At 44.0% G+C, this 25069-nt stretch overlaps 1 protein-coding gene across 2 annotated transcripts in view; it reads right to left on the bottom strand.

Moving 5' to 3' along the window:
* YPEL2 (yippee like 2) overlaps window positions 1–25069 on the bottom strand; it is a 39949-nt gene that overhangs the window by 5759 nt on the left and 9121 nt on the right. For both annotated transcript variants that reach the window (XM_072881859.1, XM_072881860.1), the window contains exons 2-4: window positions 20699–21011; window positions 1948–1991; window positions 1017–1125 (exon numbers count right to left, since the gene is read on the bottom strand). In XM_072881859.1, coding sequence (XP_072737960.1) covers window positions 1017–1125; window positions 1948–1991; window positions 20699–20815 — 270 coding nt within the window. In that variant the 5' untranslated portion in view covers window positions 20816–21011. The remainder of the gene's footprint in view (window positions 1–1016; window positions 1126–1947; window positions 1992–20698; window positions 21012–25069) is intronic.

Genomic DNA, 25069 nt, shown 5'->3' with positions numbered 1-25069 from the left:
GTGGAAATGGAGCGAACGGGCACGGAGGGACGAGAAGGACCCACTCTACACAGATGCGTGCCTGCAGCTACAGAAACACACAGTGCAACACTGCAGAACTGAAGAAGTAAGGGAATCTATGGGATCCCTAAGCAGGAGGGACTCATGTTATTGAGGCTGCATCCTGAAAAGCGGTTCAGCTCTGCTCAGGTGTGCTGTTTGCGTGCATGTAATACATCTGAAATAATGTAATTTTATTGCTGGAGAAGCTTGGGCTTACTGCTATGTTTACGAAATTTTGTATTTTGTTTTACAATAAACTCAATTTATGTACTTAGTGTCCTTCTCCATTTGTGAGATCCATGCTGTGTTTCTGCATGAATTCCTACCGCATCAATTTTTGATGCTTTACTTTTTATAGCCTTTCAACTGATTTATTAAAGAATATTTCTGTCCAGAGGCCACAGATAGAATGTATGTTTTGTTTAGACACTGGTCAAAATGTTTTGACAAACAAGTACACTGCGTGCCTCTTGAAGCAGAAATTAGGATGTAGCATAAGCCTTTATTTGAAGGTAACTGAATTTATGAAGAGCAAGAGACAGCAAACAGATAAACTCATGTTCAATAGCATTTCCAGTGGGAAGGACACAGGATTAACAATATATGGATCATTCTATTATTCTGATATCGTCTGGGAAAAAAGACAATATGAACCACAAGACTGATTGAAGTGATCCTCAATTATGTTAAGTATCACTAAGGGACGCCCACCAAAATCAGGCCTACAGTGTATATTCTTCATAAAAAAATACATTAGCCACAAAGAGCTCCTGCTCTGAATGGACGCAACAAACACAAGACAGGAGGGAAAATGGAAATGCAGGAAGGAAAAAAGATGTGGCTACAGACCAGAACCCGCATTTCTGGTTCCCAAGTTAATGGTCTTTCCACGAGACCACATTACCATACACACACCTTCAGGAAGGGCTGGAGCAAAGACGTCCAGAGGAAAAACAAACGATACTGATACTCACATATTTCCAACCCAGTGTGGTTTTGCAGTTTTCACAGTAAATATCTGCAACTGCATGTAATCCTGTTAGTAACACCCGCTCCTCTGCAGGGCCACAACCCACATTAACTCTGGGGAAAAAGGAGAGATGCTCCCTATTAATATGTCTTTCCACAGCAAGACACTACAATGAAGCTGACAGCAGTTTTATTGCAGTATTTGAACACATAAGCAGGAGGTTCAGGATACTGAGTACCACAGCTGTGCCCGAAACAAAGATCTCTTGCAGTTCCTGAACAAAATGAAAAGGTAAACCAGAAGTTTTATTCAACTGAAAATTCTATAAAGCTTTTTTGAATGGAAGATTAATAACATTCTAGTAAAATTGCACTAATTATGCATTTGAGAAAGATTTTCATTTTCAAATTGATAAAATGGTACTTTTACTTTCCCAAACGGGAACTTGAAAAATGTAACTGAAATCAGCAGTTCTTCTGAAAGACATCCCAGCAGTGATCTCACCAAAACTATTTTCAGTTATTGGGAAAATTATACTTAATTTTTACACTAGCTCTAAAAAGTAAGTTTGTATTTAGATATCATTTATTCTCTACATTTACGAAACTTTGACTCTTTGGTCTAACTACATTCTCTGAGAAGAGAATGACTCATCCATTAGCTCTTATTTCTCAATTTGATGCCGTTAGCTCTTATTTCTCAATCTGATGATGAAAAAACCACCTTTTCCTAGCTGCTTATCTGAAACCTCAACATAAAATCAAATATGAATCAGTGCTATTTCCTGCCTCTTTCTCCAACCATTTTCAGCAAGCTCCCAAGTCTTAGGCAGAGGTTTTCTAAAGGAAGACTATCCTTTTGTTTTCTTCTTCATGAGGGTTTTCTTAAATCTATCCTAAGAGAGGCAGAGGTGACATGTACAAAGTTATACTCACACTGAATTGAAGAGGTATGCTCGTCCTTGGCTTCCTTGAAAGGACTGAAAGGCAAGAAAACAAAATTCAGTTGGCTGGTTGATAGAAATAAGGCTAAACCAGGACCTGCCCTCAACGACTGCATTAATGGTAGTTATAGCAACTGTTAGCCAGGGCCTGAGAAACGCACATCGTTACAGTCTTCGAGATGGAAAGAGCACAAAGCAAAACGTCAGGAGGAGATGAGCACTGATGAACAGAGAGGTCTTGTCCTGCAGACGGGAAGGGAGCAGCTGCCTCCAGTTCTAATGCCTGCCCATTTCCCAAGGCGTACTGGCAGCCCACTGGGAACTTCACCTGATATTACTAGCATTTCCAGTGCCGTACTCTTGAAAATGTACTTTTCAAGAGTTAAGCTGTTTTCTCTCTCATATCCCGGCAATGTCTATTTTCACACTTTCAGTTCTGTTTATGAATTTCACACTACTGCGCCTCAACCTTACCTAATGCAGCCTTGCTGCCAATAATGATTTGAATCTCTTTTCTAAAAACAAGGTGCTCACGGTGGCTTCCCGTTGCACTGCCACAGTTTTGAGACACCGCTGTTGCACTTGCCGGCACATGAATTCCCCTTAGGAAGACTGCACAGATGGATGCTGAACCAAACCGAGAGATTGGGACCTATTTGTGCAAGGTGCTGTGCACACAAATACAACCTCTACTCTAGTGATTTTACAAAAGGTCGTAACCTTGCTGAGGTGTCTGCAAGTCTTCATATTCCCACTGATGCCAGGGAGATCTTCAGGACTGGATCTAAACGTAGGACGAGGTACAACTGGGTAGAGACGAACATGGACAGGAGAGAACCACATAGCAGCAAAGACACACCAGATAATTGCCAGTTGTGACACATCCTCTCTGCCCCATGTTTCCTCAGGATCTTACAGCATCACCATGAAAAGGCAGCGTTTCGAAGACAGCGCGGCAATGCCAGAGAGGACACTCCAGGTAGCCAGGACACTTCCAAGAGCCAGCAGGCTCCATTTGTGTCAAGTCTGTAACATTACCCTGTGACGGTGCCTCGCTCACAAGAGCTGGCTCACACATCGCAAGTGCTACCTGCATTTTTAATGTACTTTGACAAGCACACACTGAATTAAACATTTGGTGCTTATGAGCAAGAGCACAGTTGCTCTCTGCACATGAGTTACCTTATGAGATACCTCAGGGAATGGATGCACTGAGGGGCAAGGAGCTGGGAAAGTCGAAGAGCAGCTTTTCTGGACCATTTAATCCTTTACCTTGCACCTTACCAGGAACCTTGGAATATGTAATGGCTTTCTTAAAACCTCAGCTTCTACAGATGAGCAATGATTTCAGACTAAATACCATTAAAATGGGGGAGACAGAACTTTGAGAGAAAAGAGAAACATTCAAGGTTTAACATTCCTGGCCCACCAACACTGGTCATTCGTTAGGAGTGACCTGACCCCGGGGCAGCACAAATGTGCTCTCCCTGTGTCACATAAAGCAATCTCTGGGAGGTCCCTGCCCTTCCTAGGTTGTCCCCTTCCATCAGTCCAGCCCTAGGGATGCACCCCTACGCCTGCCCAACCACTGCCTCACAGAGAAAGCAAAGTCAAAGCCATGCCCAAGAACCAGCAAGCCTGTGGATGGACCTGGACCGCGTTTCTTACATCCACACACATCTGCATTAATCAACTGCCTCCTGCCTCCTCTGCACTGGGGAGGCTGCTGCATGTTTCCAGCTAACGGTCCTAATTCCCAGAGCTGGGGTACCAACCCATTAGCTCCCGCAAATATTTCTTGGGTGCTGCCTGGGTTAACAGCAAGCAGCTCTGTAACAGTCTGTAAGACATTCTCTCTATCATGAGCCCTGTTCATGTGAATGGCAGAGATGGAAAATTCACTCACCAGCAGGAGAGAACAAACACATTAAAGGCGTGATTTAAAACTGCTCTGACAAGAGAACAAGTACAGCCTGTCACAGTGTCTAGCTTGGTGCCCTTCTTGGCATCAAGGTACTCTCCAGAAGTGGCGAAGACCTACTGGAAGATCCCCAGTTGCACGAACATACGCAAAAGGCTCCTTACCACGCAGCAGAGGCACCTCTGCGGGCAAACAGAATGCCACGGGGCACGCAGCCAGGGAGCCACATCCAGCAATGAAAGCTGCCTGTGAGGTCTGGATGGCAGCAAGGGCTCTGCCAGCTATAAAGTCACTGCCTGGCAAAAGAATTGACTCAGTCCTGGAGGAATAACTGTTCTAAAGCCCAATATTAGTTGCCACCCAGGGCACAGAAGAGCCACTCTGGATTCAGAGAGGACGCCTGAGGCACTTGGATATCTCTTTCACTCAGACAAAAGTAGTGCCCTGAGGAATGCCTCTTGTCTTGGGCAAGAATTAAATAGCACACATGGCTCAAGCATGTTTGTGTAATTGCATTTATTAGAGAAGCTTCTTTTAATCCTTCTGCAGCACTCAAGTTCTTTATTATTGTTATTGTCAGCTGGCTGATACCCCACATGCCAACTAAGTCTAGCCTGACTGCTACAAAACACACGCTGCATTGTTTCAGCGTCCTGTGTGGTAAAGTAGGAACCAACACAAAGCTGATGCCCCCCCAGGCCAAAAAGAAGAGTCCAAGCCAGACCCAGGCAATGTTCTACCTTGCTACAGCAAACAGCAGGGGCATTGGCTGTCCATGCTGCAGAAGAGGGATACCAGCCTGGAAGGATGGACTGTGGATGGGGTACAGGGATGAAACAGAAGGTCCCACAGCAACATGTACGCCATCAAAGCAAAATGAAAGCAGACAAGGCTTGCTAACCATCCAGTCCTTCCCAGTAAATACTTTTCCATAAACCCAAAGTGACTAAGTTTGCCAATAACAACCACCATGGGAGCAAAGTTTTTATTGGTACAGAAACAGGATTTTCCATTACTGTTGTACAAAGGCCTGTCTTTAATAAACAACAAAACCAAACCCATCAGCTTTGTGTTTGGGGCTTTCTGGACACTATTCCAGCCCACTCCCAGGGGACAGTAGCATCCTTTCAGAGGTGCCCTTCCTTCCAGCTCAAGCCAGCGCTTTAGGGTATCTAAGGGTGGTCACTGCAAACAAAACAAAACAAAACAAAAAAAACCCCACATTAATTATCTCCTGCCCAAGCGGAACTTTTCAACGTACCACTGCTTAGCTTTCAGTGCTGCTGCCTGTCCTAATATTCACCCTCCAGCTAGCTAAGGATTTGGCAAATCATATAAAAAGAAGTGAGAAAGGTCTGGAAACCACCCCAAGTTCACCAGTGCATTTGCTCTCCGCAAGACTAAGCTGACTCTATCTTTATAAAGGTAGCACAGGCAGGTTTTATCTGGGTGTTGTAACCTCAACATTTTCTGGAGATGTTCCTTCTCTTCTGGCACTCCAGAAAAATTGGCACATGCCGTAATGGGCATTATGAAATCAGAACAAACAGATCTATTTATACACAAGCAGATGTTCTTTTCTTTCTTTTTTTTTTTTCCATTTTATTTAAGAAACACACAAAAAGATTTCCACAACATGCTTGGTTTTCCCTGAACAGTGACAGTCAGCAGTAAGACCTACTTTCTGTGCTATGCATTTGCTCTATATAGATTTTCCTGATACACGTTCCAAGGTGTATCTCACACACATCCTTATAAATCCAGACTTCTTATTCTCTAAAACAACAGCTCCTGGCATCACTTTCCAGCTGAAAGAAATGGAAAGGATTTTTTTGTTGTTGTTTCCCAGTGAAAGCCCAAGCACATATTTTTCTCTGCATTGCTAACACTCAGTGTCTGGCTGGAAACACATCTGTATATGCCAACAACAAAGCTCTCCCTCCCCATCCTGACTGAGCCCTTTAAAAAACAATACACGCTTTTGAGATGTGCAATACACAACAGCTTTCTCCCCCTAACTACTCACATTCAAAAACCTTCCCCGTTCCTGGTTGCTCCACTCAGCACAGAGGCATCTAAAAGCTGCAGGGCCTAAGGAGTGCTGATCTGGGTACCCAGGTGGGAAACCGCAAGCCTGGAGTCAGCTATTTGGCTGCAGATCCTCGCCTGCCATGCTGTCTCTCGTTATGGCAGAAGCTCCATGTTAAGATGCCTTTGGCAGCTGCTCTGGTTTAAGAAGTTCCTATCATCCAATTTACAGACACTCATTATGCCCCCTCAGCTGTGCTTGATTCCAAATTAGATTTGTGAAATCATTATTTTTAAAAACAAATATTTGCTGGGGGGTGGGTGGGTTTGAGGGAAATAGTTTTTTTTCCTTGTACCATATAATGGATCCAGTTTAAAGGGCAATCACACAGACTACTTAATAATCACAGTATGGGGGCAGACACAAGTTGTTCAGAGTAGGAAATTCTCAAACTAAATTTGCTGGCAAAGAACCACAGTGCAGAATTGCAGCTCTAGTGAGAGACAGTCTGCAGGATAGGGAGTTTGGGTTTCACAGACGCTGTTAAACCAGATCTGCCGCAGAAGGAAGCGTAACACACAGCCAGCATCTAAGAAGTGCCAGCTCCTTTGTGGCAGACACGTTCTGCTTGCTAGAGATGGACTCGGCCTACAAGACTCACAGCTGAATCCTTATATATTCAACACCCATGACCTTGGGAGCTGTCAGTTTGGTTTAGTCCATTTGTTATATTCTGGCCTCAATCTGAAGTGCTGAATCCACCATTCTGTTTGCTCTGAGCAAGATGCACGACTCCTTCAGAGCCTTCTTCAGTGGAGCAACAGCACGCAGACAACGACAGACAGAGAAGGGCTATGCCCCTCCATCACTCCAGCCTGTTTCACATTCCACCTGCCTTCCCACCGCCATCAGACCTTCGCGCTTGCACATTCCCGTTACTGGTGACTGCTGGAGACACAGAAGGTAATTTTTATATTCAATCAGTACAGCCAGAGAAAGGCACGAATTCTGAATGTGCTCCAAACACGCCTACACACCATACCCCTTTTCCCTAGTACCTACAGCTTCTCATTCACTGCACAGCCCACTCAGCAGTTCCACACACTGAACAGATGATACGATTAATACCCCAAGTCTTTGTGATAGCATTTGACAATAGGCTAAACACAAAAAGAGCTGGCTGGAATCATCTGGAAAAATAGGAAGCAGTTGCCAGGACTAAATGGCTACATACTGATGCTTGTTCTCTGCAGACTGCAGCGGAGAAAACCCCCACTTACCTATATCCAGCTGGCAGCCTTTTAAGAAACCAATAAAAGAAAAATGAAAAGGCAACTGGTCCCAAAGAGGTACAAGGGGAAAAAGGAACAGAGTGTGCCCCTCCACACTACGCTCTTGAAAAGTACAAATAATTCTCACTGCAAGGATGCAAACAGGAACAGAGGGCCCAAAGCCACCGCTGGAGATCAACGGCAGTCAGCACGTCCTAGGCAATGCGAAATGGTAGCATCAGGAGAAGCCAAATGACCACAGCCATCTGGACTCTTCAAAAAAGGACATGTTTTCTGCGCTTGTGATATCCCCGTTGGGACAGAGCAATAGTAAAAGAAACAGTATTACGAACTCCTGGATTTAAGAGGCACTGAAGTCTGTGGGAGAAAAATTCATCCAATGATCTATTCAGAGATAGCTCCGTTATCACTTATTTCCCACCTACATGGACAACTTCTGTTTTGAAGTTACTACGGTCATTTGCACAACACTGACTGTAAGATTTATCTATCCTTGCTGCTGAGTTAACCCTTAAACATGTAAGGATGAGATGTTATCATAAAATACAATCTGAATAGGGAGAGGAGACCTTTAAGTATGACCAAAGCATGATGTCAATCCAACTGGAGCGCACACAAGTTTGTGTATAAAGATATGCTCCAAAACACAGACTTTCCTCACACTCCTCCTGCTCCTTCTAGCACTTAATGCCAATTCCTATCAGCTGCTATCCCACCTAACAACCAACATCAGACAGAAAGCTCTGCCTTAATGGCACCTTTCAAACCCTATTAATTATGGCAACAATGATTTGATTAAAAAGGTAAGTCCTGCAATGTGTTCAGAGGAACCACTATGCCTGGTAGCAGCACTAGGCGCATGATGACTCTAAGAGGAGGTTACTTGTGAGTCACTGCATGGTGGAAAGAAAGTCGGGAGAATTTAACTACAAAAATACCTGCTGCAGATTCTGGGGGCTGCACTAGATAGTGCAAGCCATTTCAACCATCTACTTGCATCATATTCAAGTATTTCCCAAGGGAGCACGAGTTCAATTACTTGGTCCCTGTATCCGCACAGACTACAGAGACCTCCTCAGGGTTCATTAATTCCACCTTGTTCTTCCTCACAGAAGGGACAGTCAATGATCAGATTAAACTGAGATTCAATTTTGCTCTGATTACATGAGATACAGATCCATGTCAAGGGAACCGGTTACATTATTCCACTTTGTGCACAGATGTGACCTCACCCTGTTCAAACTGTGTTCCTGAGTTTTAATTCAGTTTTAACGTGGGTCCTTAATGCTATTTAAAGCCCAAAGTCGATGTGGAATTAGTGGACCAAACTCATCCCTGAAGTAATTCAATTAATTCAGCACGGCCTTATTCCCCAGCAGTTTATGCTGCTGTGCGATTACACGGTGAATAACTATGAGTCTGCCGTGTTACATCCTAGGAACAGCTACATCTGAGCAGTTTTACACCGTGTTTACGTCTCAGGTTATGTAGTCTGTGAGAAGGAAGGTGCACAGACTGGAAAGATGAAAGATGTTACTACATATTTTATTTTTTTTTTCTGATGGGAGATGTTATTACAATTTTTTATTCTGCCTCCTGGCAGCAGCCGGTGTTCATTCAACCCCCTCGTTCCCTCCACACCCGACACAAGCAGGGGCGAGACATGTTTCTGATAAGAGCCTTTTGTCCTAACAGGAACCAACTCAGCACTTTCACCGCACAGGATAGGTGGGGAGAGGCTGCAGCCAGACAGTGCAAAAGGTCTGAACACACACCTACAAAAATACCAGCAGGCTATCCCGCTGGCATCGCCTCCCGTGAAATAAATTCTCTGCTGCTCGGAAAAGGCTGTATGATGACCTCAGGGAAAAGGTAAATTTAATGGAGCAAATTATCAGTGACTGAAGAACCTCATGCCTCTGCTATATCCCACTTTTTTTGGGGGGAAGCATCCATTCCTGCTTTGTGTGTGAGAGGAGAACCTCACCCCTTGGAACTGTTTCACACTGCAAAAGCAACACTGAGTGAGCTGGGTCTAAGTCCTCTACCCCCTGTGCCACAACCAGAAGAGACTGAAGGGCAGACTTTCCAAAGAGGCTGAAAGAAGTTAGCTGTCACTGCCAGCTGAAGCCACCTTCAGACCTACTCCAACCTACAGGAGCCCTTCAGCATGCACGCAGCTTTCACATCACAGACTCTGCTGTGCTCTGAAATCCAAGTGTTCCAGTGCCACGTGCCAGCCTCCCCCTTCCTGATCCTTAAAATACTCAGCTTGGCTCAAAATTCGGGCAAATTTAAGTAGTAGTTTATTTTTTTTTTAAATAAGAACTTAAACCAGTTTTTTTGTTGTTGTGTTTTTTTTTTTAAGTGGTTCTCTCCTCTTTTCATGTTTCTAGGAGTTTAAATGAAGAAAAATCAGCACTGTTCACAAGACTCCCAAAAACGCTAAGGAAAAAGTATCTTGAACCACAAGATGATATTCGGCACACACTCTGAGGCGTTATCTCCGTAACATCAATGCTGCTCAGGAAAATGGAAAACAGGCGGGACCGTACAGATGCCCGTTCCCATCAGAAGCAAGCCATGAAATGCTGCTCCGTCCTGTTCATTGGAGCGGTTCTCGAACACACGTCAGCACAACACGAAGGTGACACCAATGCTCTGATGGGGCTGTGTTGCTCCCAGGCAGATAGGCTGTACAAACTGATTTAAATGGGTCAGGATCCAGGAGCAAATTCCCAGTTATTAATTCATGTGTCAGTATGACTGTCCATTATCACCAGAGGGGAGAACAAGAGATTTCTTTCAAAGGGAAATTTTATATTGCAGTTGCAGAGGAGAGATCTCTTTGGAGGCTTTGCAATTAACAAAGATCAGTATTTAGGGAAATACAAATTGCCTGAAATCGAGGTCTTTGTTCTTCCTCAAGGGCAAAGATTACTACCACAATTTAAGCCACCACTCTGCTAAGCTAAAGCCCGAGCAAAGCTCTGTAAGGCATGTCAAAATGCAGAAAGTAGTTGCAAACTGGTCTGTCCCCTTCTCCCTCCAACATGCCTGGCAGGCTCCCCTCCAGACTTTGACTCAGTTCAAATGCAACGCTGTTAAGTCTCATCCTGTTATCTTGAGTTCTGTGCTATTCAGCCTTCTTATTAAAGCTCTGGGCTCCTGGACTCTCCTATTTATTTTTAAATGTGTTTCTAGCCCACAGACTTCAAAGTGCAATTTCAAAATGTGAATGCTAAAGGCGCAAACAACTGAAGGCAAATAAAAAAATAGACCAATTTTATTACTTCTATAAAACTTCACAATATTTTGGGGCATCTCTTGTGATTTTGATGGTCTCTGGTTGCTGCTGCGCTTCAAAACTTGACTTTAAAATTAAAAAGGATGGAAATACTGTGGGAAACAAAGCAGATACAGTATCAGAGTAATTGCTTTTAAAAGTAAACACTGCAGGAGACAGATCCCCTTCTCTGGAGGCCAAGCAGCGGGGGGATAGATGTGTGTGACCTAGAGCCCTGCAGCCCCATGAGGGCAAGGAGCATGGGCACTACATCAGGGAGTGACCTCTCCCTTCTCCTGTTCAGCTTCCCTCTGCCAAAGGAAAATCCATTCCTGCATGAATGCAGCACTAGGCAGATCTGAGGAAGAAGGGCAGCCCAGCTTCTGCGAGCATGGATGGCTGCCACATGCCCACTCTTCAGATCAAGGATTCAAGATCTACCAGAGGCCTTGCACATAGGAAGGGAATTTAGCATAGAGTTCTTTGAGCAGGTCCCGTTTTCTTCGTGTGGCATATACGCTTCGTCCCCAGTCCTTGCCCTGCCTCTTGCTGCCAGGGAACAAAGTGCTCTATAATACAAATTTACAGTGCAGGTAAAACTCTCCTCTATCTCATGGGAAACCAATCTCTTTTTGGGTGAAGAGTTAAAAGCGACCTAGGCTTTTCTAATAATCTCCACCAACTTCTGGAACTACATATGTATTGACACCAGACTGCTTAATCGGGCAAAAATAAGAGCAAGTGCATTGCCTAAGGAGAATTTATAACCCCACAGGAAGATGGAGAGGGGAGAAAGGGTAGGGACATGTCTTAGAGATCTGCTTCATTCCCCACATAGAGCACTCCAAACAATAAGCCAAGCTAGCCCACAGAAGCAGCACTGGATTAAAGAGAGGAAGCCACAAATTCATGTACACAGAAAGACCACAGGTTAATTCCTGCTTGACGACAAGTAAAAGACCACTTGCAACAGAAGACTGACATTTACCCAACATTAAACCAAGGAAAACTACCAAGGTATGCCTGCTGGCAAAAGCGATGTTTATTCATATGAAGTGCACCGAGCAACTCCCAGGAACACTGCCATGAGCCCTGGAAAAGAGCAGGCCATCTCCCACACACAGTGCCTGAAAGGAAACGGTAAGATCCACATTCACTGTATGATCTCGATGACACAGGATGGGAGAAGGAAATGAAAATCTGCATCTTCCAGGTCTTCATGCTGGGCCCCAGGCCATACTGTTGGTTAACCCTGATCCTCCACCTCCACAGCCTCATTCCCAACAGACACTAGCATTCCCTGATCTGCAGGAAGTTCAAGGGAGTTGAGAGGAGTTTGGCATCTCTAGCACTTAAGTCATCAGCGACATCCATCGAACGTAAGCCTTTACATTTTGGTATGTAGAAGGACAACATGGAGAGAAGCACTTTGTTATTTACTATGAAAAACTACAGATGACAAAGCAGCCCAGTGGTGTCTTTCTGGATACAGAGAGATGAAAAATGCATTTTGTTCTGGTGAATCTGCAATTGCTACAGCAGTTCTGGGGTTTTTCTCCCATTTTTGAGTGCTGCTGTCTTCCTGTAGGTTGATACCAGCTCAAAGCATCAAACAATCAAGTCATTTTAAAAAGGAGTGGCAGGTGGGAGGATAAAGCCCTCTCTTTCCACATTAATTATTGCTACTGCATGGGTTTTAGAGATAAATACAAGACAGAATTGGGATGGAAGATGGAAACTGCTAATGCAACAAGTTATTTAATTAGCAGCATAATAGCAACTGTCCACGTATCAGTGGAACACTGTATTCCATTAATACAGCTGCTAAGCTCACAATAGCACCCATGCTGACAATGACAGCAGACTTGCTTTTCAGCAAAAGCAGATCTGTCCAGGGCAGCAGCTCTTCTCTGTCCCTGGATAAGATCCACTGCAGTGAGATGAAGCCACCACACACACACACACACCTTACTGCTGAGAAGGTTCATCAAAAGTTATCCTTCATTGTTTAACCTGTTGCCTAAATTATGCATGTTCATCTCTACCATAAAACAAGCGTTGTGGTACTGAAATTTATTTTATTACTGTGAATGTGCCCTCTATGGAAATTGAACAAAAAATGCGTGCACCAGAGGACAGGTCTCCAGACACCAGGGTCTCTCAGCCACGCCAGAGTGCAGGACAGGCCCAGCCTCTTACAGATTTGAAGCAGACCACTGTGTACCCATGCCTGCATTTCTCCCCAGCCTCCCCTCTCAGAGCTGGGCTGGAATCAAGGTGTTCATACTTGAGATACTCCATAAGCAGCTAAGCTTAATCTGATTTTAACCCGTCCCTTCTATGGCAATCACTGCTGAAAGGAGAGAGATCACTGGAAATCTTCAAATTCCAGGTTTCAGGTAAAGACATTCTCAGTTCCTACCTTCATTATTACTACTTATTCTGAGAGTTGCGATTTCCACGCAAACACACCAAGTATTTTAAGAGAGGGGACTCTGGGTGGAGTTTCCTTGTGTGCTCGAGCTTCAATCCTTGACAGTTTCAGTTCTGCTGGCTGAGAAAAACTGTCAGGCCAAACACCTCTGACAGACAAGACACTGAGGCCCCTTCTCCAGCAGAGGCCAGACTCCTAGAGAGATTTGCTTCTTGCTGGCAGACATAACAGCTCCCCTGAAACAGATGTGAAGCCCTCTGATAGCATTTCCTGCTACTATAAAATGAGACTGCAACAGAAAATATCACAAGAGACTCCTCCTGAGAAGCCAGGGTCTTCTTCCCAAGAGGCAGTAGGTGAAAAAGCCCCCCCCCGCATGGCCCCCACACTCATGTGCACATGTGACTAAATTACAGATTAAACCAGAGGTCTCAGAGTTGTGAGACTCCTATCTGTGTTTTTCCTGGGCTCTTTCTCACACCTATAAATCAGATTAAAAGTACACACCTGCATGGCAAGTTCATAGGGCAGTTCAGCCCATCAGCAAGCCATCGAGCCCGCTGGCATTTCCTCCTCTTCCAACTGCAAGGGCCAACAACTGAAACACCCAGTGAACCCAGGAAGGCTCAGACCTGGTCAACTCCATGCTCCAGTTGTTCAGGATTTGCAGCAGTTGCAGCAAAAACCCTGATGATTCACCGTCCTTCGTCCCTGGCAGTTCCCTGGATAACAAATGGGAACAATATTTTATTTATGCCCAGGTCATCAATTCTAAGACAGAGGAAGCAGCAGATGAAAGGACAGTTATTTCCATAAAGAAAGTGATGGATTAGAAAAATCCATTTTTACCCTGTCCCTCCTCCCTCATAGGGAATTCTAAACCGTTTTGAATTATTACCTTTTTCCTTCTTTTTTGGAACAGAATGAAATATTTTAAAAATCACATAGCAATTAATTGCTGTATAAACACAATTACACAAGGAGGTAAAAATTACCTTGGGCTTTTTCTATTAAACAACCACATCCTGATGAAATAAGAGGCCTGATCCTGACTGTCTTCAGATCCCATTATGGACAGTAGGAACTGAGGGAGCACAATAACTTGTAGGGTAAGCCCCAGAGGAAGCAATTACACAGGACAGAAAGATCTAATTTAGGTAGCTGTACTATGGAATAGGTATTACAAATACTCATTACGCAGCTCAGATTTCATATCCTGACTTTTTCCTCCAAAGGGCATTTCTGTTTGTTTATTCCCTCTCAAATAAAGGCTTCTCAGAGCTGATGAGAGGTACTCAAATGACAGCCTTCCACACCCATTCCCCTCTTCCCTGCTGCAATACAGGCCAGCAACAGCAAGGACAGCAAACACCAATCTGTCTAGTAAAGGTGTCCTGGGGATGAGTGTGGTTGCAAGAGTTCACCTCTGCCCAATCAATGCTCAATCTCCTGGTCAAGATGCTGAAGGAAAAGGAAAAGGCCATTTAACAACTTTGAGGACACACTGTTCTACTGAGAACTGAAGTCCCCTCAACCTGCATTTAATTTTAAACTTTGTGTAAGCCAAGAATTACAAGATACCTTACCACAAGTTCACAGCACTGAAATGGGAAGCTAAAAAAACGCCAATGACTTCTCACAGAACTGCTTTGCTGTTCATCACTTACAGCTTTAACTCCAGCAATACTTGCAATTAAGAGCAAGCTCTGTATAATACCTAAAAGTGACAATTCATTAGGGAACAAGAGCTGAAAAGCAGGATCCAAAGGTACTGGACAGCTTCTAGAAATGTGCATAAAATTGATAAACCTGGTGCATAAAGAGCTAACAGCAAATAAATGAACAGAAGCTTACTGCACAGTGCTGAGCCAGTAAGACTAATACAATTATGAAATGTGTACGCTGTAAAGATGTTACCCCTGAGTCTGGAACAACAAGACCAGCCCCATTTCCATTCCTAAAGAGATGCTGAAATGCTAAAGATGTAGAAGAGAATCACAAAGATTATATAGAACAGGTAAAAGTAACATTGCACCATGACAAAGTTGAATCCGTTTAGCCTATCAAAAAAGCGATCAAGAGTGACCTTGGCTATTGTAAAACCACAGCCTTTTATGGGGAGAAAGAGTAGGTACTACAGATCTATTTCATTAGTAAAAGAAAGAAAATAATGGCCAATGACAGGAAGCACAAGCCAGACAAATCTAAATTCAAAGTCTCCAATTTTTAATAGTAAGGATGATTAACCACTGGAAAAAATGACCAAGGGGAGCAGTGAATTTTCCCTCTTGAAGTCTTCAAATCAAGACTAAATGCTTTTTGTGAAAGATGTGCTGCAATCATGATGAAATCTGCTGGCCCATGCTCTAGAGGAGGTCAGATGTGATAGCTTCTCCTGGCCTTAAAGAGTTCATTACTGTGAAGCTGGGAACTTAAATTCATATTTGGGAAGAAACAAGATCTTCTTTTAAAGCAAGAAGAAACCCCATGTAATGAAAAATGGTAAGAACTTTACCCATGAAAAGGGAATACTCGCCTCACCCCCCCCCCAGTTTTTTTCCCTATGAAGGAAATGCAGGATTTTCACTTGACTAGTCTTGGACACTTACTAAATGTCTCTTTCTTTTTCCATTACATTAAAGTTTTGAAACAATCACATCATAATTTTAGGATTATCGTTTTAGCTTGTGTGCATGCTCCCCCGACCCTGCAAATAACTTCATGTCTTCAAGGTGAACTGACATACAAATATTGGCTGGTTCACGAGAAGTGAAGCACTAAGAACATTACATGCTGCCTTCCCCACATACTCAGAAAGAAAGAAGAAAAAAAAAAAAACAGCCCAAAAAGCCCAACAATTGCTGTTTACTTCACCTATACATGGTGCATCAAACACCTCAAAATAGCTGAATTCATCCACAACTTATCTGAAAGCTGGCACCAAAGTTTCAAATTCTTTTAAGATCCCCCAGCTGCAACATGGAGCAAAGTCTGATGCTTTCAGCATGCCATAAAGCTTGCTATGAGGCTGTTGTACCAACAAGCTCAGGCTCCAGTAGTCTGCTAGCCAGGGAAGCAGCTAGGCCACAATGTTTGGGAGCAAGGTTTGCTTATAAACCTTGCAACTCCTGTCGAAGAAGATATAAAAGAGAGCTTCTAAGTGTTCCCTAGCTAACAATCCAACCCCAGTTGAGAAAGTCAGGCATACACAAGTTCTCTATTTTTTCTAAATTCTCTACGCTGGAGGAGCTGCAGCCTTTTGCATTGAAGGATTTCACATTCATATTCAGTAAGGGTCCTGTGCAGACATCAAAGGAAAATATTAAACTTCCTCGGCAAGCCGTAGGCTAACTTCAGAGGATACATCACTGCATAATGTTTAGCAGTTGGATCACAGTAATTCATTAAAAAAAAGAAACTGCAGGACGCCCACAAGACATTCCCTACATATTTCCATAATCAGGGACATTTCTGCTGAATTACTGTTCACACAGCAAAAAAAGTCAGCAACCAGGGTACTAAGGCGGCTGTGTTTGGCCTGTATCTCTCTGCTCTTGTTTCCATCCTTTTTTACCGGACACCAGGTACATATGAATTCAAACAGGAAAGGCTGACAAAGAGTTTGAATAGCAGAGAGTAGGTGGAAACCAGCATCACATCTGCAGCTTTGAGAAAGAGAAAAAGATGCTATTTACACTGTTGAATGTCTATTACGTTAGCTGTTCCCCCAGGCCCCACTAGAAAATGATGCGGAAGGCACAGTTCTCAAGAAAAGCCCCTTTATCTCCTTCCTGGAGAGGTTTTGCCACCATTGACTATTGAATATGTATTTTTCTTAAACGTTCTAAAAACCATGGGATGTTGTGCCTGGGAAGGATAAATGTAACAAGTATCTTTCACTTATTTTCTGGCAATGGGAAGGCACTGAAATATGCTTTTTAACTACAGTCGCCTGGCATGGTATTTTTGTTTTTACAGTAAAGCCAAAGAGGATTAGGACACACTGTACTAATTCATAAGAGCAGACAGTACCTGTTCCAAAGCTTTATCTTCCAAGCAGACTGGACAAAACAGCAGCATTTCAATTGTACAGGTGGGGAAAGGAGGAACAAAGGCAGTAAGTGACTTACTCAAGGTCACACAGGAATCTGTTGCAGGGCAAGGTTGAGTCCCCAAAGCCTCAGTCCACTTAGGCATTGGAAAAAGCAATGAAACAAGAGCATGTACTAAATTTGGCACAGATTTTTAAATGATGCATTGCTACAAGGGAACAAGAACCTCCACTCATGCTAACCCAGACACCAAAGGAAAATATAAAGGAAAACTAGTTACTCACTCCACCCAATCTATCTGATCACCTTGTATTTCCTAAGTCAGTAAGACCTTTCTTGGCCAGACAATCCAACCCACAATTTAGATCTTATTACAAATCAGACATACTAAACCACTTTCTCCCTCCGGCTGTAGAAGATAAAAGGCCAAGTAAGCAGACAACATTTTGGTAACTGGCTTCATATAACAGCTTCGGACTTTCTTAAAAGCCTCGGCATCAATTATTTTCTTTAAATAGCAACGGCTTATTGAGAAACCTTCTACCCATTTCAATGCACAAGGTTTTCCTGAGGTAGGAAAGAAAGCAAAAACTGCCCTGCCAAGGCATATTTGTCAAAGAGTTTTGGATACCCGGTCCTGGCAAAACACTCTGAAGTAAGAGTAAGTTAACACTGGTGCTGAAGGGCTAAGAGGGGAAACTTGGAGATGAAGAGGATATAAAGTACGGACTGACACAGAACAATACTGGGATTCAGCTCCAGCTTGCGTTTCAGCCAGCGGCATGAGCCAATGCTGCAATTTGTATGTATCCAAAGGAGCTAAAAGCTCATGGCATGCAAAGCAGCACAGCTCTCATGTGGTCTCTGCATAACCTGGGGCAAAAGGAATAGAGGAATTAATTTCATCAAGCCAAATCACCAACACCCTGCTGTTACATAAAAGCCTGTTTTCTGGGGAACGTTTCCAAAGATGGTGTAATTTGGGCTGTTTTGATTAAAGTGACATAGTTGGGTTCAAGATGGGATACACTGCAGACTGAGAAACACTCCGATTTGACAAAATCTCCCACTCCCTTTTCAACCCTCGTGGCACTTGTTTCTTCCTTCCGTTTGCCACATTTTCATATGGAAAACAAGCATGGCAATTGCACTGCCTGGTTCTCAGATGCTAATATAAGGCTGTGATGAAAGAACTGCAGAAGGCCTCAGGGAGATGTTTAAAACCTAACTCAAACAGATAAAAAGATGACTATTTAAGTTTGTCTGGGAAAGTTTCTACACATATTGGAAACCCCTTGAGGCAGGGACTGCCCTTCTGTTCTCAGTTTAATAGCCAGTTGTACAAATTATGATTGCACAATTACTTTTATAAGGTTTTCAATTGTATAAGGAATGTATCTTATTAAGGTTTATAACTCTGAGAAATAAAACCTAAAACCCCAAACCCTTTGCATTCAAGTTGCATGACCCGCTACTGCTCCACCAGCAACGCCGTCCTGACACTATTACAAATTTACACCACAGTCTACAACGAACTTTTAGAATGAGCGGATACAAGCACCACAGCACGCTGTAGTTAATACTTCCATGATTCAATACACATAGCCTCATATTGTGCTTTCATACCTTCCCTCCCGTGTCTACATTTTAGCAGTCAGCATTCTTGGGCAGTTACTGCATGCCTCGATGGCTAGAAGCTCAAATTCCAAGCAGTCTGCAGCACTGGCATTGCCCTGCTGGAAGCTACTTACCTGCAAAGCTGGCTGCATTGCACAGTGGACCAGAAGGAGTGTGGACATGGAACAAGGAGGGGAAGGAAGTGTCAAAGGTGAAACCACTGGCCATGCATAGCCTTGTGTTTTCCCTGGCTGGGGACCAGCCATGTCAATAAAAGCAGAGCACAAATTCCAATCCACCATAAAAACAGTAAGTAAAACAAATCTCCTCCTTTATTCAGTAAAGCATATTGTGTTCCAACACAGAATCTGGCTGGTAGCAACTACCCCAATGAAAAGGGAGGGGAGTGACTACCCTGTTTTACAGATACCTCAACTGAGCACAGGAGCCTGAAGTCCCACAGCTGGTCCCAGAGGTTGAATGTCTCTCACATCCAGACCTGGGCACAGACTGCTGTTGACATTTACACTTCAGAACTTCTTTCTGTTGAGGAAACATACAACCTCCTCCTCTTTAAAAGCTCGAGGCTTTGCAGTCCTCAAGGACAGCTCTGCTAAGAACCACTGCAATTGTACCAGAACAAGAGGAGCCCCCATGACGCCCAGAATGACTCACAAGTGATAGCCTGATAGGAAGCCTGTCTATTCAGAAATCACAGAAACCAAAATCGTAGCAGTCTGCCATCAGCATTATATATACCAGAATACTTAAATTCAATTGTTTGGCATGGAGACAACATCACAGAGGTGCGGATCAACCTTGCCCATGCAACAACCAAGACAAAAAGGAAGGAGGCAGGTTTGAGCACCCAACACGGAGAATCCAAAAGGACCTCCACAGCTGCTGTCAACCCTGTAAGGACAGATGCCCTTGGTGCAAGGTGACACATTCTAATTTTTTCTGTGCAAACAGGAAGGGGGGAAGCACTACACACTTTCTAATGGGCAGAGCACCGCTGTTCCTTGTGATCCTGGCCTTTCTCTCAAGGCTGCTCCAAGAAGCTGCACTGGTTTAAGTTGCGTGCGTGCACACACATACACGCAGAGCTCACAGCGCAATTTCCTCTCATCTCAGCTAATAAATCTTATGGTGTGTCTGCTTTTTCTGAACACAAATTTTATAAGCTGAATAAACTTTATGGAACAGTTGATTGCCAAGGCAGCCAAACCCTGGAAACTTGATGCCTGACCACAGCCAGGCACTGCAGGCTCCAACAGACACTCTGAGAAAGTTTAGTTTTCGCACTTCGGAAAGAGATCCTCTTAGTGGCCTGCTCCCTCTGCATCAAAGGCCCCTGACTTACTGGCTCTGAAAGCTTTTAATCTAGCTTATCCTCAAGACCCTTCCCCTTGCGATCAACAGATCAGAAGACAGGACTGAATCCTTCCTCCCTCCCCAGCTCAGAGCACATCCTACCATCCACCCCTTGCTTTTTCACTGCAAAGTGTCTTGTTACTAGACTGGCAAAAGTACGAGGGTTTGAGCAACAACACATCAGCCTTTGGAAAGCCATCTTACATTTTGGTAGAAGCATCAGAGAACCTTCCCTTAAGTAGGGGCTTTAGTGTAGTCACTTGGTACAGCTCAGAGTTTAACAGAGAGAACAACTCCAGAGAGAACAACTCCAGACACTTCGCCTCCAAATCATCATCATGCAACAATGCTTTTGCTATGCTGACAAGCATGTACATGAACAAGAAGTATCGGGAAGGTAATTTACACAGTCCTGGCCATCAGTTAGTGCAGTTTTACAGCTGGAAATGAGAGGGAGGAGGCAGTACCATGGGAAGAGACAGACCACCTGTAAGCACTCCAGAGGTCCAAATTTGGAAACCTGTCCCCTACAGCTATTTTCACAATCACTTAGAACAAAAACGGCAGCTCACAAATAGATCCTTTAGGCTGAGAGCCCATTTTCCAAGCAAAAACGGCGGTACCGGTTAAGGCCAGGCACTTCCACAGCAACTGACCTGCAGTGCGAGCGAACGCACCCTTCCACTCCCCGGGGAGGAGGCGTCCACCCAGCACCTGCAGGTGAGGTCATGGACGTACCTTAGAAATGAGCTCATCGTGGTTGGCAAGATGAGCCCTGCAGTGAATGCAGCTGTAGGTCCTGTGGCACGAAGGCAGATATGCCTGGAAAGTCTTGGACCTTGTCATCTTCACCATTGGAGCCACTGAGCGCTGCGTGAACTCTGGGGTGGCCCAGGAGGCACTCCCGCAGGACGGGTCGCACGGGAAACACCGGAAGACACAGGTAAAGGCCGTGGTTTGGCAGGTGATGGGTGTGGGGCAGGCTCCACACGCTGGTGACCGCTTCAGAGGAAGAGATTCGGGCAGAGGGAATGGGGAACTTCACACAAACCTAAGTTCAAAAAAAGAACAGACAGAACACTCAGCTCACAAGGGCGACAGTGGTCTCCTAGCCCACAGGACGATCTAGCCTTTGATCAAGAGAGCACGGAAGAGTCAGAGCAGCCAGGAGACAGGTATGCTGTCTGCAGATTACATCAAGGCGGGCAGAGTTTTATTCACAGCTCAGACACTGACTTGCTGACTGCCCTCGCATCTTCCTGCTTCTGTTATCTATCATCTTCCTATCGCTCCAACACTCGCAATCTCTATTCATTCTTCCAACACTTAATGGATTTGGAAATGACTACAGAGCCACAAAGATGCTAAAAAGATTATTTTCATCATGCCTAGTCTCCTAAATGCCTCTGGGGAACTGCACACGTTAAGGTCCAACTCTGCACCACCCCTTGGAGAAGCCGGGCTCTGTTAGCCAGAGAGAAAGTCGGGACCCAGAGTCAGCCCTGCTGGCTACTTGTCCTGCGTGGCTCACTGATGCGACACCCAGGAAGCCCACGGGAAAGCTGGGAGCTGGATGTGCATTTCCTCAGCCACCAGGAAAGTACACGAGTCACCAAACCAGTTCTTCTCTCCATTCTGTCCTAGTTTCCATATGGGAAGTGGAGGATTACTTCATCACACTCTCCTTTATAACTCCCTGCAAGCTCCGAAGGTAGAAGCTACTCTATAAACTGCACTCTAGTTTGGGGTTGTTTTTTTTTTTTTTAACTCAGAACATCTGACAGCAGTCAAAGCAAGGAGCAGCCTCCAAAGACTATTAACTGTCTCTCGCTATCAAGAAATCTCCTATTCAGGATGGAAACACCTTTTTACAATCTGACATCATCTGACAGAACCTGCAAGGCAGCTCAAGTCTGGGTCTTTTTTTGTTGGCAGAAATCAGTTTTTCAGATCCCCCATGTATAAGCCTTACCAGCTACAAATGTTTCTTTTGAGGATGGAAGAGGCATAAAAGAAGCAGCTTCCCTCCCTCCCTGATACGTGGCATGCATGCATGCTCTAGAAATTAATCATGAACTCTGGCTGCTCCTCCCATGAGGATTTTCCTTTCTATAAAACATGTGATTCTGTTCATTTTCTGAGTCTGCACTTTGGGTATCAAACACTGGAACAATACCACCCTCCCCCCCCAAAAAAAAAGAAAAAAAAAAAAGGAAAAAAAAAAGAAATAAAACCCCCACACCTGACCTGCAATGGAAATTTTTAAGTGGACAAACCAGAAAAGTACAAGAGCTTAAGAGCTGGTCTCTAAGCCGATATGAGTACCTTGCCTGAAGCATAGCTGATAATCTTCCAGGTTAGAATAAAGCCAGTCCAGGTCACTACACTGCTATGCTGCTAAAATAGCTCCCTGGAGTTTGCGTGTTAAGCTGGCTCTGCTGCTGCTCAGTAGGATGTGCCTTCCCAGACAGAGCACCAGCCAGACACGCGGTTGAAGGTATGCTGCAGAGAACTGATGGACTGGGACTATTCTAAGCAAATACATGTCTCTGGCTTTGCTAAAGGGGAAACTGTCAAAACAATGGGATAGAAATCAGAAAATCAATAGGGGAACTGAAGGCAGGACCCAAAAAAATTGTTGTAGGAGGCAGAACTCATGTGCACCCCATTTATATGATCTCTTTTGCCCAGTGTTAGCATCGGTCATGAGTATCTCACCGTGACAGAACTGTCCAAGTCATACTGAAAACAACAACAAAAAAATCAGACTGAATCCATTACTGCTGTCTTCTGGAAAGCCTCATGTGTGATCACCATCAGACAGCAAGGTCTGCAAAAAACCTTGTCACTTAGATACCAAAGCACCATTTATGGAAACCCCTGTCTTCAACACTTCTGCTCCTAAGTCTTCTTGTCATTGTTGAAAAAGAAGATTCAAGGTATCCAAGTTGCTTTAGTGTTTCTGAAAGCATCACTCACCAAACCTACTGCCGGCTGGACAATCCTCAAAAGCCAGGCACGCTATCTACAAGCTTTTCAGTAAACAGTTCCTACAAGCACTATACTGGAGGGTTGTCATCGGCTCACATGGGCATCATTTGGTGCAGTCAAAGTTTCATTATATTATGACCATGCACTGGGCTCAATGGGAGGCAGACACCAGTAGAACAACAGGGTAGCCATTTTTTTCTTTTTTTTCTGAAATATTTTTCTTCTGCTCTCCAGAAGGCAGATCCCTTACATTCAAATGGGAAGGAAAAAAAAAAAGTCTCACTCATCCTGCAAACTGCTGATAAAGCATATCTATCATGATCATAATAGTCAGCACTTACATAGCACTTTTCATCCTTAAAGCTCTTTGCAAACACTAACTAATCAGATTAACCTTTTCCAATTAAAGTTACAGTGAGAGCTTTGGAAGACCCATCCTGACACAGAAGGGCTCACTTGCCAGCTTATTGAGAACTAAACCTGCTCTTCTTCAGCCAAAAGGGGTCTTGCCAGGAATTTATCTGGCCAACCTGTAGCTAAGCAGACTGCCTGTGCACTCTTTAGGGCGTAGCTGCACCTCTGGATTTCAGCAGTATCTTTTACGCTAATTGCAGAAGTAAGAGAAATCAGGCAGTCTTCACCTGTATCCTGCCCCAGTTCTCCACGTGCGCCAGAATTTCATCAAAACTGAGTTAGTTTTGCATGAGATAGCATTGTTTTCCCCTCCAAGGTGAGGGACACTTCAAGGATTGAGCTCTTAGGTTTGTAACAGGGCAGAAACAAGACACAAAACCAAGCAGAATCCTTCCTTATTTTCTGCTGATTAGATGTAAGTAAAAGTAACACATCCGAGCCTTCCTGAACTAACCAAGTGCCAACCTTTACAGTCACAAGACAACAGAACCATCCCCAAATTCCAAGCCCCTGATTCAGCAGCTGATACGCTATATCAGATCTCACAGCCTGGAATTTGTGAGCTGTGTGCCTTGCCCTCCAAGTGCAAGGAAGCAGGAGACTAAGTGTGCTCTTTCTGGGGCCAAACGCAATTGGATTCCAAGGCAAAGCACCAAGCCCTGTCTGAAAGAAACAGATTATGCTGGACAGACCAGCTGGAGGAAGGTGCAAAGAAAGGACTGGCAATCACTTTTCCGAATTTCTGAATGAGAAAACAGACTCTGTCTAAACCTTAGATTTCATTGATTCGTAATGAAATGATGCAATCCCCTCTTTCTCCTTTTCTTCAGCATGGATCGGTAAATATACCAACCACCAGTTTTACTACTTCCCTCCCATACTGTCTTGCCAAACATTTCTTCTCTGATCAGCTGCCTAGCACTGCAGCACAACAGCTGGAGAAAGCAGTCCACAGGCATCCTCAAAGCCAAATGGAGACATAAATGATACCCAACCAGAATAATGGAAGAGCAATCCCTTAATTTGTTGTTTGCTGACCCCTCTGTCCAGGCCTCCTAAGCATCAATGCTCTAGAACAATGAGTAAAACAGGAAATACTACAACTGCGTTTATCTAACAGAGAAATGAACACACATGCACACACAAATTATCTGCTGCATGCAGCCTTCTGCAAAAGCATTTCATGAGCATTCGTTTATTTGACCTCATAACACATTTAACATCAGCAAAAACATTTGACCTTTTAGAAGTGGACAAAATATATTTGAGTGAAATTGTATCAGAGCACAGATTAAGATTAATTGCAATTCCTGTTCTCTGTACTGTGCTGAGAAGGCAAAACAAATTGATCTCTTTGCTTAAGGCAGGGGAGAGAATAAAGATTTGTGAGCTAACACCTTGGTGGGAAACCCAGGTAAGAAACTGCCTTGAAAGAAACTCCAGATAAGCTCATATACGATAGCCATACTTTATAAAGGCACTACCCTCATACAGCATTCAGCTCGACAGTCTGATCACTTGTGTGCACTAGCTAAAAAGAGCTCTGTCCTCATCACAGTAAGGGAGAGGAGGGAAAAACAATAGGAAATGCATTCTTACATCCTACGAGCACAGCTACTAGCTTGTAAAGACCCATTTCTGTCTTGAATATCATCTCAAAATGTATTAAAAAGGATCCGTGGCTCTCAGCAATGCAAAAACCAA

The sequence above is a fragment of the Ciconia boyciana genome, chromosome 17 (genome assembly GCF_034638445.1).
Source record: "Ciconia boyciana chromosome 17, ASM3463844v1, whole genome shotgun sequence".
NCBI classification, from domain to species: Eukaryota; Metazoa; Chordata; class Aves; order Ciconiiformes; family Ciconiidae; genus Ciconia; species Ciconia boyciana.
The sequence above is the reverse complement of the archived record's forward strand: the minus strand, read 5'-3'. Positions and strand labels throughout refer to the sequence as shown.